Source organism: Pygocentrus nattereri, chromosome 30, assembly GCF_015220715.1.
Source record: "Pygocentrus nattereri isolate fPygNat1 chromosome 30, fPygNat1.pri, whole genome shotgun sequence".
NCBI lineage: Eukaryota > Metazoa > Chordata > Actinopteri > Characiformes > Serrasalmidae > Pygocentrus > Pygocentrus nattereri.
Genome location: NC_051240.1, coordinates 20,146,633 through 20,167,638, shown reverse-complemented (window position 1 = coordinate 20,167,638; position 21,006 = coordinate 20,146,633). Strand labels below are relative to the sequence as shown.

Genomic DNA, 21,006 nt, shown 5'->3' with positions numbered 1-21,006 from the left:
GCAGCTCAGATGATGAGTATTATAACTCAGCTATAACTGTGTCCTGGCAAGATACTATTTAAAGCTGAAAGGGAGATCTGCTGAGTTTGACTGGTCGTATCAGTAACTCAGCAGTACCTGCAGTTTAGGGAGTGTGGAGGTTTTTTTGTGTGTCCTACTCAATCAAAAAGTAATGAGGCTTCATCCCAGTACTGTGAAAAGTGGTAGGTCAAATGCCCACTTGCCCCCTTTTGCTTCCAGCAGCCATGATGAGCCCATTTACAACTGACATAAACCTATACAGACATCTAAAAACCCAACAAGTGTCAGATGTCATAACACTTGCTGAGGTGAAACGATATCAAAATTGACAAAAGCAGCCTTCATGACAATTAATGCTTGTTGGCTACATGTTTATGTAGCTTTATGTGAGTAGCCATGAAAGGCTTATGCAGGTGTCATGTAGCCTTGCGAATGCTGTCCTTCGTAAAGTGTTACCTTGCTTCTAGTTTTGGAGCTATAAGGCTAATGTAGTTAACAAGTATTGGCAGTTTATACCCGGAATATTACCACCGTGCAGACTGTAGGCCTAAATCATGAGTTAGTAATCTCAAGTAGAAAAATGATGAGTTAGTAATCTCAAGTAGACTTTCTGATACAGTAAAACAACCCGTTACCTATAAAAAGAGAAAAAGAACGCACACAGCAGCTTCGCAACGGCTGCTGCTACTGTTTATAATGATGCAAAGTACTATTGTGCTCTGTGTGAATAAAAGTATGTCAGTGTGGCATACACCCGCCCCCCGGGCGCAGACGATGACGGCTGAGAGAGCCAGCAGAAAGGCAGGGCCCGAGCACTCAGCGCCAGGCGGGAGGGTGGGAGACCCAAGCTGTCCCGTGGGTAGGGACTCCCTCAGTGGCCGGTCGCGAATCTTGGAGGCTGGCGTGTCAGGGAAGCCTGTGCCAGCCGCCGACACAGACAAGGTTGCACTGCTGTCCTGAGATGTGGGCAGGGCCACGGCAGGTGGGCGGGCGCATGCCACAGTCAGAAACCACATAAGCAAGTCTATTTGAGATGACTTAACACAGTTACACTCAGAACAAAAGGTACGACACTGTACCATAAAGATACAAATATCTACTTTTCCACTGGGAAATACTTATTTAAGGTACCCAATTGGACCTTAAAACCACGGTTGTACCTTTGAGGGTACACTTACACTGTCTGTACCTTGATGAACGAATCATGTACCTGAACGGTACCTTTATTTCTAACAGTGCAGAGCAAAAATGCGCCATGATTTAAGGGCTACAGTATCAGGCTTCAATATGTGTCAGCTACATTAGCCTTGTGGGTCCAGTGCAAAACTAAAGAAGCAAGTTTAATGCAGCAAAATTGTCTTTGCGGATCCACATCTAAGGCAGGAGAAAACGGAACATTGGATTTTTCGCTGAACTATGGAGCAGATTCCAGCGTCCACACTTTAAAGGTGAATTCCATCATTTTTTACTTTTTTTATTTTTTTATTTAGTATTTTCTGTACAGCGGTGGCGACAAGGGGTCACAAGGTCTACACTGCCAATACAGACATTTTGTTTATTATCCAAAATAATCAATAAATGATAATAATGATGATAAAATAGTGGCAATTCTGAAAGAATACGTTTTCTTATTAGGACTATTTTTCTGTTCAACACCCCGCATGCACCTCTCTGTCATTAATGCATTTGTTTTAGTTGATGTTTTACATCAAAACCTTGTTTTAAAAGTATAATAAAATAATATCTCGGCCATCAGACAACATATTTCTAACCACTTGATGTAACTTTCTGTGAAATATCTTTTAGAGGCATTAAACACTTTGGACGTCTGGTTCATATCATCACCACTGTGAACTATTCTGACTTAGTAAGTTTCTCTAAAACAGCACTGTGGCATGCACCCGACCCCCGGGCCCGCGGAGAGAGACAGCGGGAAGGCGGGGCCTGAACACTCAGGGCGAAGAACCTCGGTAAGGACGCCGAGGAGAGAGCCGCGAGTGTGTAGGGGGCAGTGTGCCAAGCCCGAGCTCTCCCGACGAGGAGGAGGACAATGTTGGTGCCAGCTATGAGAGGCACCAGAGGAAGGAACGAGCTCTACTGCCCGGGCCCGCCCCCGTTACACAGAGAGGCCGCTACGTTCGACCCAGGCGGCCGAGTTGCCAGCTGGGGGCGGAAACGGGAAGGCGGTTCCCTCTCGGCTCCAGTGCTCATGCTGCCCTTAATGTGGAAAAATGCACCCGCTCAGATTTTATATATGATCCAAAACCAACAGCAAAGCTACACGTCTTATGAGTTTTATATGTAATGTTGATAATGATAAAACAGATAAAATAGTGGTAAATCTGAAAAATAAGCCTTTTTTGGAAACTATTTAACTTAGAATTCTCTGCATACGCCTCTCCACCATGAATACATTTAAAATATTTATATTTTACACCAAAACCTTTTTAGAAATACTGTAAAACAATGTCAAAGACAGGCAGTGATAATGTAGACATAACCATTTCAAGTAATATCTTTAAGTGAGGCATTAAACTCTTCAGACGTCTGGTTCCTATCACCACCACTGTAAACAATTCTCGTTAAACTCGTTAAGTTTCTCTAGAACAAAACATTTCACATCAAATACGAATTTTTATGGGAACAATAAGAGATGACTGATGATATATCGATGCAGAATCAATCACCCCCCAGCCCTGCCCCCCCCCAAGGGGTTAAAGCATGCACGATACAGAAGCCTGTGAGCCCACTGTCACTACAGCACATTACAAGCTACACCAGTACAAAACCAAAATGAGTTCACTTCAGGTAGCACAAGGTCTTTGTGCTCCAAAACCCTTTATGATACACAGGGGGAGAAGTGTCCATTTTTAGCATTAGCCTCTGTGGTGCTGTGAAAAAGGTTACAGCACTACTGGATGCCTCTCCCTCCTCTCTTTTAAAAGGCCTGAGAGTAAAAGGTCAGGCCGTTACGTCCAGTCTCATTAGCTGTCCAGAGAGCACACTAATCATACCTGATCACAGCGCCAAACGATTACTGCAGACCGGGTCGTTTGGTGTGCTGCAGGTAGGAGAAGTTAAAAATGGATGTTTTGCTGTCATCATTAACTTTCTAAACTATTTCATCCTGAAAGTGCTGCATCTCTCTTACTTTGGACCAGCACTGCATGATCTCTAAAACAGGACTAGAGAAACCAACGTGGGAGGTTTTGAGTTTCTTTTAGAACAGAGCTCATTAGGAAAGATTTCACATCTGATCCTCATATAAAGCTCCAGCTTCACTAGATTCAACGGTGCCAGACAGAGCTGATGTGTTTCATGCCATAAGGTCCACTAATCCAATAAGAGAGGAATTTGTGTCTGTGGCTACTAACGCCATTCTGGACGTAAAGGTTCCTGAAGTGCATTCAAACTGCAGTTTGCAAGAAGATATGAAGAAGTTGTGGAAATCATTGCTCATTAAACAGAAGATGGGATACCTCCATCTACAGCACTGTGCAGAAGTCAGAGACCATGCTTCATTTTTAATTTCCAGTCAGAACAGCTATGAAATACTTACGTTATTCTTTTTTTTCAGGAGATCTCTGAGGAGATATAAGATATAAGAAAACCTACTTGTACAAAGAAGTGGAAACTACATGAAAAATAGTTTGCGAAAGTGGTAAAAAAGGATTAAAATATATACATAAAATGGGAACTAACCACCCTCAAAGACCTGGTAGACGCCTGTCTCATCAGATAAACATCTCTGAGAGAGGAGAACATCAAGCTGCTTCAGATCTGAAAACATCCACAGGTGTTTCTGTCCATCCTTCCACTGTGAGAAGACCACTCAGTGCTGTGGGTCTGAAAGGATGTATAGCTGTTAAGAAGCTCTTACTGAGAAAAAAAAATGAGGAAGAAAAAAAAACAGAAAATTTGCAAATAAAACAAAGAAGCTGCTGGTCTCTCAGATCAATGGGCCTCATTCACCAAACATTCTTAAAGGGGAACTTTTCAAAATATTTCACAGAATTAAAGGGTTGAGGTGTAAACAGTCATTCAGCGTGGCTTGGTGTGAAATGCTCCATTCTAGAGAAACTTCCTGACGTCCACCTCTAAAAGCTCCATCAGAGACAGTTATTCCCTTAAATGATTAGATATGTGCTGCCTGATGTCTGACACGCTGCTTTATGATAGTTTTGGGATAAAGTTTTAGCTTAAAATGTATTTTAATCCATTCATAGTAGAGAGAGGCATGTAGGGCATGTTCTAAGGTAAAATAGTCCATATTGTCTATAGTCTATAGTGGCTATATTTGTCTTGTAGACATGGTGAACCCTGGCTCCTATCACCACCACTGTCAGGAAATCTGAGTCTGCGTCCCATAAACCATGTCACAGAACAAAAGACTGTGTTTATCTCGAGGACTGAATTATTCAGACATTTTAAAACATGGTGTTATTCCCCTTTAACAAGTAATATCTTTTTAAAATCCACTTTTTTTACAACAATTCTGACCTTCACTGATGTTTTGTTATTTGGGATTTGTTCTCAGGTAAGAGCAGAACCTACACACTCAAAGAGCACAAAAATGTGAACAATTCTGTTTTGTTTCTTTACAAATGCACCATGAATCAAGTGTAGCTTATTTCTTAGCACCTTTCTCAAGACACCCAAAGAACTGACCACCCCAGAGCATGGACCTCAATTTCACAGAATTACTTGGACTGTGAGAAGCTGAAAACAGAGAAAAACAGGCAGAGCAATGGTTAATTAGATAGTTTGAGTTTACGCAGCAGCAGCAGGAGGGTCAGTTCATGAAGGTGAGGTTTGCACATTGTTGTACAGCGTGAAGCTCAGTGGTGGTCCAAACGGTCCTGAGGGCTGAAACAGTCCAGAGGGCTGGCAAGCAGTGGGCACCCAATCACTGAAATAACTGAAGGGTGGTCTTTGACTCTCATACAGTACTGTATTTCCTATGTAGTGACTTTAGCCCATCACAATTCAATTTAATAAACTTGAACTATCTACACAGAGTTGTACTGTATATCACTGCCTGGATGCTAATACAGGATTCTTTCACTGATGAATCACATGAATTTAACCGGCTGTCTTTATTTAGTACTGACTCAATATATTCAGGTACTATTTATTCTGAAAGTAAAGTTTCACTATTGATCCAAAGCAACGCAATGGAGGTCAATAAAGCACACAACCTATTCTGAAGGAACAGATACCTTGTTAGAGAGAGAGAGAGAGCACCTGCGTGGACTTAACAAAGCTTCCTGCCAACCAGCAAATCCCAACAGGATCCATGAAATATTCAAACCTACCTAGAGGAGCGTCTGTGAGTGGAGATAAACTCCACCAAATGTGGGCTGTGACCACACAGGCAGGTCTGGAGGCCGTCCTGTCACCGCCATTAATAAAACATCAGCCTGCGAGATGCTTTCTGTAGGAAGGAGGTTCATCACCAAAGGGAACTGGGGCAACTCAGATTCCAGACACCAACAACGTCGTATTCGGTCCAAGGGGGTTGGGCGTTTACAGTAAAATCAAACTATAATTCTCACCTGAGTTATTTAGTTTGTTTGCTATATTTAGTTATTCTATTCCTCTCCAGCATCACTGACCACACACCTACCAACATGTTATTGTTCAATTATTCATGTGAATCAATCAACTGAGCACCACCAATGAAAAAACATATCGTTGCAATTGGAACAAAACCTCGTATCTCCATTTTTGACACTTCAGTTTTTGACATCATTTGAAAATGCCTCTTACTCTTTACATTATAATTTCACGACAAATGGACCAAAAGAAACCAAAATTACTTGGAAAAAACACTGGTTCCCTTGACTTACATTAGAAGTACAGTTGGCTTTTTCCTTCTCTTGTAAAGTTACCATTTTGGAGATACAAGACTTTGTTCCAACAACAGCGATACAACCATTCCACCCTTTTTCGTGGATTATCAGTTATTTTGTTCTTTTTAACCTTTGATATTAAAAAGCCAAACTTCATTTATGTTTAAGTAACCTCTTTATTTTCATGTCATCATGACCTGTATTTTAAGTTTGAAGGTCATCAAGGCCTCAATTAGTAATGGATTAAATGGCTTAAACGTGGCCTATACATGTGAAGAGCTGTAACAATGTTCTGACAAACCGATCCGCTGTTCACCAAACTACCATCACAGGAAAAAACATGGTGCTTCATTTAAGGCTTCTCATCATTTTGAGCTACAACAAGTAAAGCAATAGCTAAAAATGAGTGACATAATAATAAATATATATATTAATGTTTGAGCTCTTCAGGCTCCAGCATCATTTAACTGGTTTAACTTTCAATTTCTCTTCCCAATTTAGACGTATCCAATTCCACCCACTGGTTACGACCCCCCAATCACGCAATAACACCAGCGCTACGAGGGCAAAGAGATATGTGAATGCCAACCACCAATTCTGCTTTATTCTTCTGCTACCAGGTGCCTGTGCTGGTTCGCATCATGCAGGGTGATAGGGGGAGACAGCAGGCCATCCCACTCAGCCAGAGACAGAAAGGCCAACCATGCTTTCTTGGACTCCCGGCCACGGATGGCAGGACCAGAGATTGAACTTGTGATCTCCTGATGATAGAGCCAACACAGCCACTTTACCAAACTGACATGCTAGTTCATTAGATGTACTCTGTGTCAACAGGTTTCCAGAATGGAAATTTATGGCATTTATAAAATATGTTGTATTTTAAACTAATTAGGCAGCGGTACACAGTCAGCTAGCTAATGTATGTAATGCTGTTACTGAAGAAGCTGCTGAGAGTTCAGTCATTTTTGAAGTAGCTGCTAAATTCTCTAAATGACAGAAATGAATATGAATTGTAAAAGTAGGTTGTCATTCCATCGAACGCTGAGTCAGACTAGCATATTGCTGTGGGAACAAAATGTTGTATCTCCAAAAGGGAAACTTTACAGAAGAAGGAAAATCTTTATCTTTGAATGGAAGCCCATGGAACCAGATTTTTGTCCAAAAAAAACTTTGGAGGTTTTTTATTGATCCATTCATCATGAAACAGCTGATGTTTGCAAATTCTGTAAAAAAAAACAAAAACAAAAACGAAATGATAAAAATGTAGAGGCACGTTTTTTGTTCCGACAGCAGTGATATTCTGTGTGTGACTCCTTCCTCCTTCATTTTAGGAACATCTCCAGGCTTTACTCACAGAGTTATGCCGCTATAAATAAACTGCTGCCGACTTCAGGTTAAGTGGTCACTCACTCTAGTTTTAAAATGTAAACTCGATCATTTTCAACATTATCGACAATGTTCAACAACTGTTCCAGCCCTAAGAACCCTTCCCTAACCCTAACCCTAATTCCACCCCTAGAGAAAAAAAAACTTTGTGGAGAATTGGTGAATAAAGTGGTCTCTGATTCATTTCAGTGTTATGTATTAATTAGCAGGTCCATGTCGTGGTCAAAAATAAGTCTAATCTTGGGCTAAAATACTCTCAGAGTGTATTCTCCATAGGAAGTCTTATGCTTTGAGAGAAGTCTGAGACAAATGTACCTGATCTTCTTCTCAAAACACCAATTTTCTGTCTTTAGGATATTTTGTCTGCACTGAGTTCAGTTTCTTTTCTCAATTCAATAGCAATTCTGCAACTCTGTCAGAGGAAATGCAGAATCAACAAGGTGGACAGCAGCATGTCTCATGGATACTGCTAGGCCAGTAAAAGTGAGGGATTCAGGACAGTTTGGAGTGATCAATCACAGGGTGAACTATTGGCAGCTGACGGAGCAGTGCTGTCTGTTCTCATACCCTTCCTCCTGCTGAAGGCTCTGTTCATCGTGAAGATGGACTGTTCTGAGGGGATCCACCTGAGAAACAAAGAGAAAAACAGGCAGAGGGAAAGACGGTTAAACGACTTGATTATATGAGTTGTGATGGCATCAATGTGTAGTTCCTGGACTGAATTGTCATTTATGGAGCGCGCTGAACATGAAAAATCCACAGAGCTACCAAAGATGGGGTATAAAGTGTCTGTTAAGGAGCTCTACAGATACGCAGTCCTGTAGACAAGACTACTCTTTTACTATTAAAGAAAGGGAGAAAAATTAACTTAACAGTGAATTGTACATTTATTATCACTCATTATACACAATGCAAACATATTAGTAAATAATATTATATTTCATGATATATTGTGTAAAATATAACATGAACAAATATTACAAATCTTTTTCATAGTATAGTCTAAACCACTTAAAGTCAACTAAATATAAACCAAGCAACATACATCTATTATTATGATTAAATATAATGACAGCAATGATAACAATGGTCCTCATTCATCATCCGCTCTTAACCCTTGTGCGGTGCTATATTTTTTTGTATTGTACAGTGTCCTTGGGTCTCTTGAAAGGCGCTTTATAAAATAAAAGTATTATTATTATTATTATTATAACAATTTCTGTAAAAATACCAGATGTTTAAAGTATCACAAGTGGTTAGTGTAGGGTTCTTCTTTAGCAGCTGTAGCCAGTCAGCAGCCTGTCCATATTGTTCACCCTCACACACACTCACACACACTCACACACACACACTAACAGCAGACCATGTAGAAGGAGAACAGAGTGAAGGACACAGCACCTCCACACTTTTACTCCCCGCGGGTTCAGCCCAACACCACATGTGTAGTATAAATGTGTGGGGGGTGAACAGAGTGAAGACACCAAAAATGGGTTATTTTATATGTTCCTCACAGAAAATGATCAAAGGCTGAAAAATCTGAGATTGACATAATAATAAATCACATCATTTTTTCTTTTGGTAAACATTGAAACAAAAAATACCCAGTTAAGCTGTCATGGAAAGAATCAATTAGATCTTCAACTGGCAGTCAGCAGATGTCATTTAAACAAGTAAACAAAGGACTGATTGTGCTTGAATGTATTCAGTAATCACAAAAGCCCAACACTTGGCCGATCGGGAGGACAATTTGCAGGTCCACCCTACTCTGAGACAAGACTGAGCCGAGACAATTTGGTCATTGCTTTGTACCAGTGCAGTAATGTTAAGGGCCCTGACCTTGAATGAATAAAAAATGACAGTTTGTCTGCTTGATTTTGGCTCATCTTAGTGCTCCAATGTAGGCTGAAGGTATATATTTTAAGTTTTTATAGCTATGAGTCACAGGTGTAAAATTGTTCTAATAAAGCCAGTAGTGGGTCCAACACAACATGCCACAAGCCAACTGCCCCGTTTGCACAGCTGGTACTTACACCACTGCTATGGACAAGCCCCACTAATGCGATTTGGTGTAGGCCTTTGTCGAGGACAGTCTAAGCATGTTGGGTGACCAACAATGAGGAGTCAGATCAAAGCTTTGTTTAGAAACCAACAGTTAACCAGAGCAAAATGACATCACAAAGCAATCGTCCGTCATCCACTGCAATTATCTTGAACAGTAGGCCACTTACAAGTGACATCCCACTAACACACCAAGCGCAGCTCAGTCCTGGCTCCCAGCTACTCCAACACAATGCCTCTTTGTTTATAAGGCTGCAAAGTCAGCAAAGCAGTAAACAATCCGCTCGGATGCTGCCTGCCTGGAGCACTTTCCATGAACGTCATGCATTTGACGCTAAGCTTCTAGAGAGTTCTGCCGGTGGCATGGCGTGTTTTTTTGGGAAGGATTGTGGAAAAGAGGGTGACAGCAGCAGGCAGCGAGCTGCGTTGGTTAAAAGAGCAGCCAGCTGAGCCACGTGTCTGCGACACAGCATGGGGAAGACGGCTCTTCTTCTTCTCTCAGCTCAATAAAGTCAAAGCCTTCGGCTTCTGACTGAAGTGCAAAGGAAAAGAAAGGCGCGCTCTCCGGGCCGCTGGTGCATGCCTCAAAACATTTCATCTTACAGCACCACTACAGTCTGTCAGCCAGAGAGGCAGCAGTGAGGCTAAGAAGCTATGATTGAGAAGAAGAGGAGTGAAGAGACAGCTCCTGTTTAAAAAAGTTTAAAAAAAAATTCTGAACTATTTTTATTATTTTATTATTGAGCAGTTTTTTTGGATGGAGTTTATTTCATTCTTGAACATGGCTTTGGGGGAATGCTGCAATACTTCAAACCAATGAGAACATTATAAATAATGCATTTCATTTACACACGCCCCATGGTAAATAAAGCAAACCAATAAAAACAGTACTAATAGTCCTCTTAATTTACATACCTCTAATGCTTACTCTCTTAGCAGGAACTCTATTGCAGAGACTTTGTAAGAGGTATCATGAACACAGGGGACATTTCAGGCCTGGAGGTACAGCATGCAAGAACGGATCAGCTTAATCTTAATAAGGTCAGCAAGTTAGGATTTATTACACTAGACTTAGCATAAGTCACCTACAGCTTATAATGGCATGTACATTCTAACTCGTGGTGGCGGTACCACAAAAGCAAAAGGGCAGGCAATGAGATGCCCTTTTAAAAGTTTAGAGACTCAAAAGTCATGGCAAGGTATAGTCATAGCTATAAACATCAACACAACATCCAAAGTTAAAACCCAGCTGATTTGGTCAAACATTATGCTAACAATGACGCTTTTTATTGGCGTGTTTCAGTGCATGAAGAACTGAGTTTTGATGCTGCTACATATTATACATTACAGATAAAGCCTGCTTGTATAGACACAGATGTCTAAAGTGTTATTGGAATAGTGATCTTCTACCAAGCAAGACTGAAAGTGTTCTTAGTACCTGTCCCTGGGGAACACCGCTTTTCCCTTTGCTTTTACACACCTGATTTATCTTTACCTTGTAATTATCTGATGTGCCATAAACAGGCATGTTAGAGCTCAAAAAAAACACAAATGTTAACAGTATGGTACGGCAGCAAACCCTCAATGAAACCGAGATGCTCAACAGAGAACTGTGGGTTGCTAACAAGCACAGACTGAATTGCACTACAAAGACTGCTGCAGACAACAAAGCCCATGCTATTATAAACAATGTTACCCTGTTACTCAGTCAGAAATGCTCCAGACCCCTGCAAACGGTATTTATTATTAACAAGCTGGAATCAACATCCGTCTTGATGTTGATGAGCCTAGCTCTCACACTCGTCGTGACTGAGCCACCTATGCCTCATTAATATCTTACAAACAACCTGCTGTTACTCCATTGCATATGTTTACTCACGCTGTTGGCACTGTCTGCTTTGCACTTCTGTTTTTGGTGTCAGACTGTTTGACTCTTTTTTTTACAACACTGAACTTGCACAATCATGTGGCAGATTTTACATCAGCTGTGTATGCTCAATAGTCATTTATGTATTTATGTTCTCAATGCATGTACTCTATATGTACAGTATATAGTCTTTCTCCCAGATGCCTGTAAGGATACTGTATATGTACTGTGCACATAAGCATAGCATACACTGCAGGGCACACTGGAGTTTAACTCAAGCAATGAAATCACAGCTGTTCATAAAGAGCCCTAATCTATGTTAATAGTGAATGAGTCAAAATCATGGGCAAAAATAAATATCACGCACAGTTTGAAACCGATGCTGATTAACCTTAAATGAAAAAAACCCCAGACATTCCTGCAGAATTTCCTTAAAGTTTCCATGGCGGCATCATTCTGTGATCACCATGATTCATAAGGAGCTGATAGAACTTCTAAGCAATATTGCTGTTAAAAGGTATTGATCAAGAAAGGGATATAAAAAGATACCAAAGACATAACGCAACATGGAGACCTGTGAAGACTGTCGTCATTTGGCAGAGAAAATGTGTCACCACAGGGTCAGGACAACACTCCACATTTGATGAAAGGACAAACAGAAAACTTGGCAGTGAGGCTACTAACAGTAGCTTCAGCAACAAAGAAGCTACAGGAAAAAAGATCAACCAAGGTCATCTAAAGGTTGCAAAAAATATGCTCAATTACCTGAAACCATCTTATGAGACAAAGTTTTTGACCTGAACTCTAAAAGATATGTTCAGTGCCATGACAACACAGCTTATCAGAATCCCATACCAACTGTGAAGCATGGTGGTGGCAGTATCACATGGAAGTCTGAAGGAGTTTTGCAAGAAAGAGTGAGATAAAACTGTAAAGTCTAAATGTGGAAGGTGTATAAAGACATATTTGAGAAAAGCTTATTTGTGTTAAATATTTAAGAGATGCTTTGACATTTTGATACAAGGTACCATTAAAGATGGGAAAAATGTCTGAAATAATTCATCTTGATTTCGTACTATACATCACAAAAACCTACAATCGGAAAAAAGCTATGTAGATTTTTATTTGCAGGCCAGTGGCAGCCATTTTCTTGGTGGTATCAGAGGTGACGGACCCAATGTCCATTGTGTTATTGCCTCTGGCAGTTGCCTCCCAGTTATCTCTTCTCTTACAAAAGAGCCAATGGAGTTTTTTTAAATGGACAAGCTGAGCCAGGTATCAACCTTAATTTTGTCTGACTTTGGTTTGTACTTGGACATGCTGATTGGAGAAGTGGTTCATTCCCATTATTCATGACTCTAAAGTCTCAGCTCTTTTTTGTCAGTATTTCTGCTCTTAACTGCGTCAAAGACTTGAGGTTTAACTTTCCCTGATGACATGCAGCCTTTTTAAAAATCACCTCTCACTTGTATAAAATGCTAATGAAGGTGTAGAGCCTACATGATCTGATATTATATTGTGATTTGGCTTTATGAAATGATTTGCCCTGTGTATAATCGTGCTTTGAGTGTCTTTTTATTTTCTGACATTGAAACAAATAGAAAACAATGGGAATTTGCCATTTTTCTTTTAGTCTATTTCCTTGTCCTAGTGAGGCTTCTTGATCAGCTACACGTCCTTTCAGACCCACAGTGCTGAGTGGTCTTCTCACAGTGGAAGGATGGACAGAAACACCTGTGGATGTTTTCAGATCTGAGGCAGCTTGATTTTCTCCTCTCTCTCAGAGATCAAAGCTTTAGGTGCTTTTTATCTGATGGGGACAGTTTTGGTGTCTACCAGGTCTTGCAGGGTTACATAAGTCATCTTTTATCCAATCTACTCAGAAATACCTCCTGAAAAATGAACAACTTAATAGATGCTTTGACTTGAAAGTAAATAAATGAAAATGGTTTCTGACATCATGCATATCAAAGTCTAATGCAGAACTAATTATAATGACTCTGGACTTCTAAGTGTTACTTAGGTTTACAATTCAAACTAAACTATGTCTGAGCTTATATTTACTTTGTGCTTATATCCTGGATTTCTCTTCTAGCAAGATAATAAAAAGTAATACAAACTTATAGAAACTACTAAAAATTGATAAAAAAAGACATTTTCAAACTAAAGCCTCTGCAGTGTGTAAAGCAAATTGAACTAAGGGAAGAATCGACCCTCGTCAACATTAAGAGCCCCACCAGAGCAGGCAAGAAGAATTAAAAAGCACTAAAGGGTGACATGTTTAGCTAAAGCGACAGGCCAACAAAAGAGATATCAGACGTCTAAATTATTCAGAGGAAATCAATGTCTTCAGCGCTGGAGAATAACAGTTATTGACAAGACCCCAGCACCCTCACTCCATTTCAGTCCATTAAAATGTACTTTCACTTAAGTGTCTTGGCAAAGGAATTACCGAGAACCTTTCAACAGAGACCAGAGATACTGTTATCAATGAGAGCCGCCGGCCATGCGATGGTTTTATACATTTAAATAGAGCTGAGAGTTGTGAGGAAAAGTGTGGAAGGGAATGTAATGGACATTTAATTACGTTATAACTGCAGAAGACACCTCGGCCGCCGGAAAAAAAAGAACAAAATCAGGGAACACTCTTGACAAAGTCATTTAAAGTTGAGGTGGAAAATGAGGGGCTGTGGAGGAAGCGGTGAGTGCAGAAACCAATCTCGTTTAAATCATCTTATATTACAGGAAACAGATCAAATTGTGCTTGGCGGCAGGAATTTTAAATGGCAATGGATGTCTGTGTGCTGCTTCATGAAGATCAAAGTGTGGCCGAACGCACACACGCCCGCACACACGCCCGCACACACATGGTACCTGCCTCAGGTCAAGGTGTCCTGACCAATGATGAATGAGGCACGTCAAATCTCTAGACCTCTTAATAGAACACTCATATTGACCTCTGCTGTTCTGGCCTTTTAATGCAGAACATATTCTGCTCTTGTGTTTTTTCCATGGATGATGAAACAGTTCTTGGAAAAGGAAGAAATGGCCACATTTCCAATTTAATACATTTCACCAGACGTCTAGTGGTCAAAGAATGTTGGAGATGGAGCTGCCGGGTAGAAGGAGAAGAGGTAGACCTCAGAGAAGGTTTATGGATGTAGTGAAGGTGGACATGGAGATGGTTGGTGTGAAAGTAGAGGAGGCAGTGGATAGGGCAAGATGGAGGCAGATGATCCGCTGTGGCGACCCCTAAAGGGAGCAGCCGAAAGAAGAAGAAAGACCAGACGTCTCGTGAACATTCCTGCTAGTAGGGCAGTCAAAATCAAACTTTAGTTGAAATATTTGCTGAATTAAAAGGAAAAAAAATATTGAAATGTTTAAAGCCGCCTCTTCTGCTGAGTTCCAGGCCAATTTGTTACTTGCATCACAAACGATGACCACTAAGCAAGGGGGAAGGACATGTCACTGCTGACCATAAACAAACAAAACTATAAAAAATATAATATGGGGTGTGGTGTACATACTACGGAGAAATGTGCAAACATCTGACGGGTTTTAGCAGCTCAATGTTTCTGAATGAAGCAATATGTTTACATACTGAATAATGCTAATGTGTTCTTATGTAAGACTGAAATTAGTGAGAGGGCATATTTTTGCTCTGGATGTGGCACAGAAAGCTCATAATCAGAGGCGTCGGGTTGGATTTCACAGGGGTTTTAGACCTTATCATACATATTAACGTCACACACACAGGCTCACAAAGAAGGATCGGCCTGATGTTTAGCTCTCAACTGCAAAATTAACGTTATGCTAAGGAGACTGAGGAGTGTAAACACCAGCAAACACTCTGATCATGGCCTACAGGTCACTTATAGAGAGTATTCTTAGTGTCGATATTGAGTCTTGGTACAGGAACCTCCCATTTAAGCAAAGAAATAAACTGACCCAGGTGGTCAACCAGGCCAGTAAGATTATTGGAGATAAACAACTGTCACTCCAGAACTTATACATCTGATTCATAACTGACAAGGCAACCCAGATCTACAAGGACCCTACCCACCCCCTTCATTCATCATTCCAGTTGCTGCCATTGGGCAGGACCCAGTAGCTAGAAAGAACGGGTACAAAAAATCATTTGCGCCCACTGCTGTGAGAATTTGAAATAAGGATGTAATAAATAACCCCTACATAGTTCATGTGCACTGTTGCTGTAACTGTTTTTAAGTGTTTTATGTGTCTATGTGTGTATTTCTGTAGATAATTAGTAGATAATTCACTTACACTCACAGAAGACACGAGTTCTCTTTGAATATTCCTTCAATGCACTTGCAATCGTCCACTCGGGGAAAGGGGTCCGAAACCCAACCAACCATACAAATAGTTCTTCCACAAGTTGTGTCACGTAGTGCAACTTAAAAAAAAAATCTGAATGTATTCAATCAAAATGTTATTGATGATCCCATGTGACAGCCCTTCTTGTGAGAAACATGGTCTCATTCATGAATATGGCAAAACAGAACCATTTTTATTCTTTCCCAGTGGTCAGTGACATCACCTTTCACCTCCGTAGCTTCAGTGTTCTCGAGCACATGACAAGCAATGGCTTGTGAAGTGTCCCTCAAAAACGGTCCACCTGCAGCAGCCCTGTGCCACACAAAACAGCCATGAGTTATGCATGAAATCTTGATGGATAGCTTATTAAAAAACTGACAGCTGCAGGGTCCTGCTGGACCAGGGCTGAAATAAGTCAAACAAAAGGCCACTGAGAGAGCTTTCTGGAGGAGGTAGGGTCTGTCGTTCATGACTTATTATGCCCAGCGCTCACCCACTCCTGCAGACAGCCGCAAACAATCAATGCACAACCTCACATGCTCTGCTGTCAGTAAACAACAGAGCATAATTTCATTCATCAAATCATTCACACAATACCCGTCTGACAGTGAGGAGCTCTGCATTCTGGGCCATTTTACGTTCTCACTGATGGAGATGCTGTGCTCTACCAGAGGGTTGCAGGCTCAAGTCCCAGCTGTGCCCATTAACCCTTAAAGGTCCAGAGATGTTACTGCCATTGGGTTTATTTATATATTTATATTTAGTATATTGTGGGTAGCACTGCCTTACAGCAAGAAAGGCCTGGGTTTGACTACCTGGCCGGGCAACTAGGGTTGTTCCCTGTCTGCTTGGGTTTCGTCCCACAGTCCAAAGACAAAATACCAAATAAGATACATTTAAAATAAGGTGACAAAGATCAAAATTAAATATGGCATTTTAGATCAAAATGTTTCTTTTCTTTTATATAAAATTAACATCAAATATGAAATATGTCCATTTTTGGTGATGGAGATGAACGTGCTACAGATTCTTCTTCTAATGTTACAAGTTTTACACCACAACAATGTAAGATATAAATAGATCCATCTACCAGCACATTCTCCATCAATCTGAGGAACCCTTTCATGATGCAAAGAAGCCTTTAATCATGCAAAGGGTTTTTGAGTGTTCTTTACTAAAGAATGCTTGAAGTCTTTTTAAGAGTGCACTTCTTCACATTAAAGTCCTTGTAGTCATTGAATAGTAAGCCTTAGTATGTAATAAGCCTGGGAATTTAAAGAGTTAAGCAAGCATTTTTGGTTTGTTTCCAATTATCCAAGACAATTATGACTAGGAGATGTGATATAGATGCAAATCTATGTAATATCTCCTTTTTTACTCACACACACACACAAATGTGACTGGAGCTTCCAAATTTGCACTTTCAACAGGCTCAGGATTTGTCCACTTGTTTCAATGCACTACAAGTCAAAGTCCAATCTGTATAAAACCAAAACATTCTTCTGTGATCCTCAGTAGGGGTAGGGTTAAAAATCGATACTTAGATGCATCACGATATGGACATGGACGATTCTGAATCGATTCACAAATGGCAAAAATCAGTTTTCTGAATTTTAATTTACAACATAATGTTGACGTAACGTAAAAGGCGGAACTTGGAAGTGGGGAAGTGCAGCGCCCGGGCAGTCTGTGGTGGCACATAGCAAAAACACAACTGGATGAGTGAGAAATCCGACCGGCACACTGTGCATTAAAAGCCAGGTTAGGTCAGGAGTCAGAACCCAAATGTTAAGAAGAGCCTTGTCCTTTCAACAATGATCAAACCACCTTGGCAGCCACAACATTTAATGTCCAGTATGTCTCAGTATGTGCTGATGTACTAATACAAGGATAAAAATATGAACGAAAACGTGACTTACTTTGCTCTGCTTTAAGCTTTAGCTATAGCCACTTTCCTCCCATCTCCAGCAGGACACTTTCACCTCAAAAGCTGAACAGTTACATTTCTTGTAAAATGGTCCTGCTGGTCCTGCTGGATGCAACAGGTGAAAGGCCTAGCAGGCCTAGTTGAGCCGGCATATGCAGCAGCTGGCCATCTATAAAGAGGTATATAAACCGGTAGCAGACCATTTCATTCCTGCTTCTTTCAAACTAATAAAGCGATATAAATTCTTCTTCTGCACTGCAGATACAAGCAGCAGAGGTAAGATGATGATGTGCTTCATGATGCAGGTAATCTCATTATATGGACAGTTAAGAAAACCAATTACGACACAACCAAGCATGCAGAATAAAAGTGTTGAATATGCAGATGTTTTAATCCAGTAGATGCACAGGCTGCAGTTTAGACATCCTGCTGTACTGCATACGTGTAGTGGCAGTAATTTTGGGCAAAATGTCATTTAAAAATAACTTAATCAATATATTTGGATGGAGAGTTTGGTACAGCGACATAAGTAATACAGAAGTGCTGAGGCAGGTTAATGTAACAGCCTTTATTTTAGGGCTATATTTCTTTTTGAAGTATCTTTGTAATGACCCCTTATGGCGACCAGAGTGCAGATAGAAAGCAGAGGCAGAAAAAGCCTTAAAAACTGCAGTAAATATGCTACTCAAATCAAGGAAACAGACTAAGGCTACCATAACTAAGAAACACACAAATTAATAAATGCAAGACTGTGCAACATGAAACTGAAAACACAGGACATAAACACAGAAATATAACAGGACACAGATGAGAGTAATAATGACAGGACAAGGGAGGCAAATCAACAGCGCATTCAGACGGAACATCCGAATTTAACACAAGGGAGTTGCATTTAAACAGCCAATATCACCAGCCAGTACATTCTCACATGAATCCAGCAGAAAAAGCTGGCAAACAATGCACCAACGGTAAACACACACCAATCAGGCATAACATTATGACCACCTTTCTGTGCTCACTGTCCACTTTATCAGCCCCACTGACTGTATAGCTGCACTCTGTAGTTCTACAGTTACAGACTGTAGTCCATCTGTTTCTCTGATACTCTGTTACCCTGTTCTTCAGTGGTCAGGACCCCCATGGACCCGCACAGAGCAGGTATTATTTAGGTGGTGGATCATTCTCAGCACTGCAGTAACACTGACGTGGTGGTGGGGTGTTAGTGTGTGTTGCACTGGTCTGAGTGGATCAGACACAGCAGTGCTGCTGGAGCTTTTAAACACTGTGTCCACTCACTGTCCACTCCATTAGACATTCATATCTTGTCAGTCCACCTTGTAGTTGTAGAGTCAGAGACGACAGCTCATCTGCTGCTGCACAGTTTGTGTTGGTCATCCTCTAGTGCTTCATCAGTGGTCACAGGATCCTGCCCACAGGACGCTGTTTGGTTGGATATTTTAGGTTGGTGGACTATTCTCAGTCCAGTAGTGACAATGAGCTGCTGTGTCTGTAACTGTAGAAGTACAAAGTGCACCTATACAGTAAGTGGAGCTGATAAAATGGACAATGAGCGCAGAAACAAGGCCTGATTGGTGTATATCAAATATATATATATATATATATATATATATATATATATATATATATATATATATATATATATATATATATATCAACTATATACATCAGTTAGCAAATAATTATAAATATTTCTTTGTACGTAGTTAAGGCAAAAATCGTCTCTACAGATACACATATTGTTTACGTGATAAATGTACCAGTTGCTGTTGACACAACACTAAAGACTGCTTCTTACAATCATGGGTACACAGATGTGCACTGGCCACTAAGCCCACCAAGCCAAACGATCTCGTGTCCAACTAAAATTTGTGGCCAGAATAACAGAAACATGTTTATCGTATATAAATTGTACACTGCTTAAAAAAATAAAGGGAACACTCCAATAACTCATCCTAGATCTGAATGAATGAAATATTCTCATTGAAGACTTTGTTCTGTACAAAGTTGAATGTGCTGACAACAAAATCACAAAAATCATCAGTGGAAATCAAACGTATTAACCAGTGGAGTCCTGGATTTGGAGTCACACACAGAATTAAAGTGGAAAAACACACGACAGGCTGATCCAACTTTGATGTGATGTCCTTAAAACAAGTCAGAATGAGGCTCAGTGTTGTGTCCGGCCTCCACGAGCCTGTATGACCTCCCTGCAACACCTGGGCAGCTCCTGATGAGGTGGCGGATGGTCTCCTGAGGGATCTCCTCCCAGACCTGGACTAAAGCATCCGCCAACTCCTGGACAGTCTGTGGTGCAACGTGGCGTTGGTGGATGGAGCGAGACATGATGTCCCAGATGTGCTCAATCGGATTCAGGTCTGGGGAACGGGCGGGCCAGTCCATAGCTTCAATGCCTTCATCTTGCAGGAACTGCTGACACACTCCAGCCACATGAGGTCTAGCATTGTCCTGCATTAGGAGGAACCCAGGGCCAACCGCACCAGCATATGGTCTCACAAGGGGTCTGAGGATCTCATCTCGGTACCTAATGGCAGTCAGGCTACCTCTGGTGAGCACATGGAGGGCTGTGCGGCCCTCCAAAGAAATGCCACCCCACACCGTTACTGACCCACTGCCAAACCGGTCATGCTGAAGGATGTTGCAGGCAGCAGATCGCTCTCCACGGCGTCTCCAGACTCTGTCACGTCTGTCACATGTGCTCAGTGTGAACCTGCTTTCATCTGTGAAGATCACAGGGCGCCAGTGACGAATTTGCCAATCCTGGTGTTCTCTGGCAAATGCCAAGCGTCCTGCACGGTGTTGGGCTGTGAGCACAACCCCCATCTGTGGACGTCGGGCCCTCATACCATCCTCATGGAGTCGGTTTCTAACCGTTTGTGCAGACACATGCACATTTGTGGCCTGCTGGAGGTCATTCTGCAGGGCTCTGGCAGCTCCTCCTGTTCCTCCTTGCACAAAGGCGGAGGAGGTAGCGGTCCTGCTGCTGGGTTGTTGCCCTCCTACGGCCTCCTCCACGTCTCCTGGTGTACTGGCCTGTCTCCTGGTAGCGCCTCCAGCCTCTGGACACTACGCTGACAGACACAGCAAACCTTCTTGCCACAGCTCGCATTGATGTGCCATCCTGGATGAGCTGCACTACCTGAGCCACTCGTGTGGGCTGTAGAGTCCGTCTCCTGCTACCACGAGTGTGAAAGACCACCAACATTCAAAAGTGACCAAAACATCAGCCAGAAAGCAGAAAGGTGCTGAGAAGTGGTCTGTGGTCCCACCTGCAGAACCTCTCCTTTATTGAGTGAGTCTTGCTAATCACCAGTAATTTCCACCTGTTGTCTGTTCCATTTGCACAACAGCTGTGAAATTGATGGTCAGTGTTGCTTCCTAAGTGGACAGTTTGATTTCACAGAAGTTTGATTTACTTGGAGTTTTATTGTGTTGTTAAGTGTTCCCTTTGTTTTTTGAGCAGTGTATTTTCAAACAGCAAGGTGTTACTTTGAGCTTTACAGTAAGAAGATTATTCCTGT

At 41.3% G+C, this 21,006-nt stretch overlaps 1 protein-coding gene across 3 annotated transcripts in view; it reads right to left on the bottom strand.

Annotated features, from left to right (window-relative positions):
• The window catches only part of gulp1b (GULP PTB domain containing engulfment adaptor 1b), a 77,824-nt gene that overhangs the window by 27,691 nt on the left and 29,127 nt on the right, over positions 1-21,006 (bottom strand). For all 3 annotated transcript variants that reach the window (XM_017722241.1, XM_017722240.1, XM_017722242.2), the window contains exon 2: positions 7,827-7,885. In XM_017722241.1, coding sequence (XP_017577730.1) covers positions 7,827-7,854 — 28 coding nt within the window. In that variant the 5' untranslated portion in view covers positions 7,855-7,885. The remainder of the gene's footprint in view (positions 1-7,826; positions 7,886-21,006) is intronic.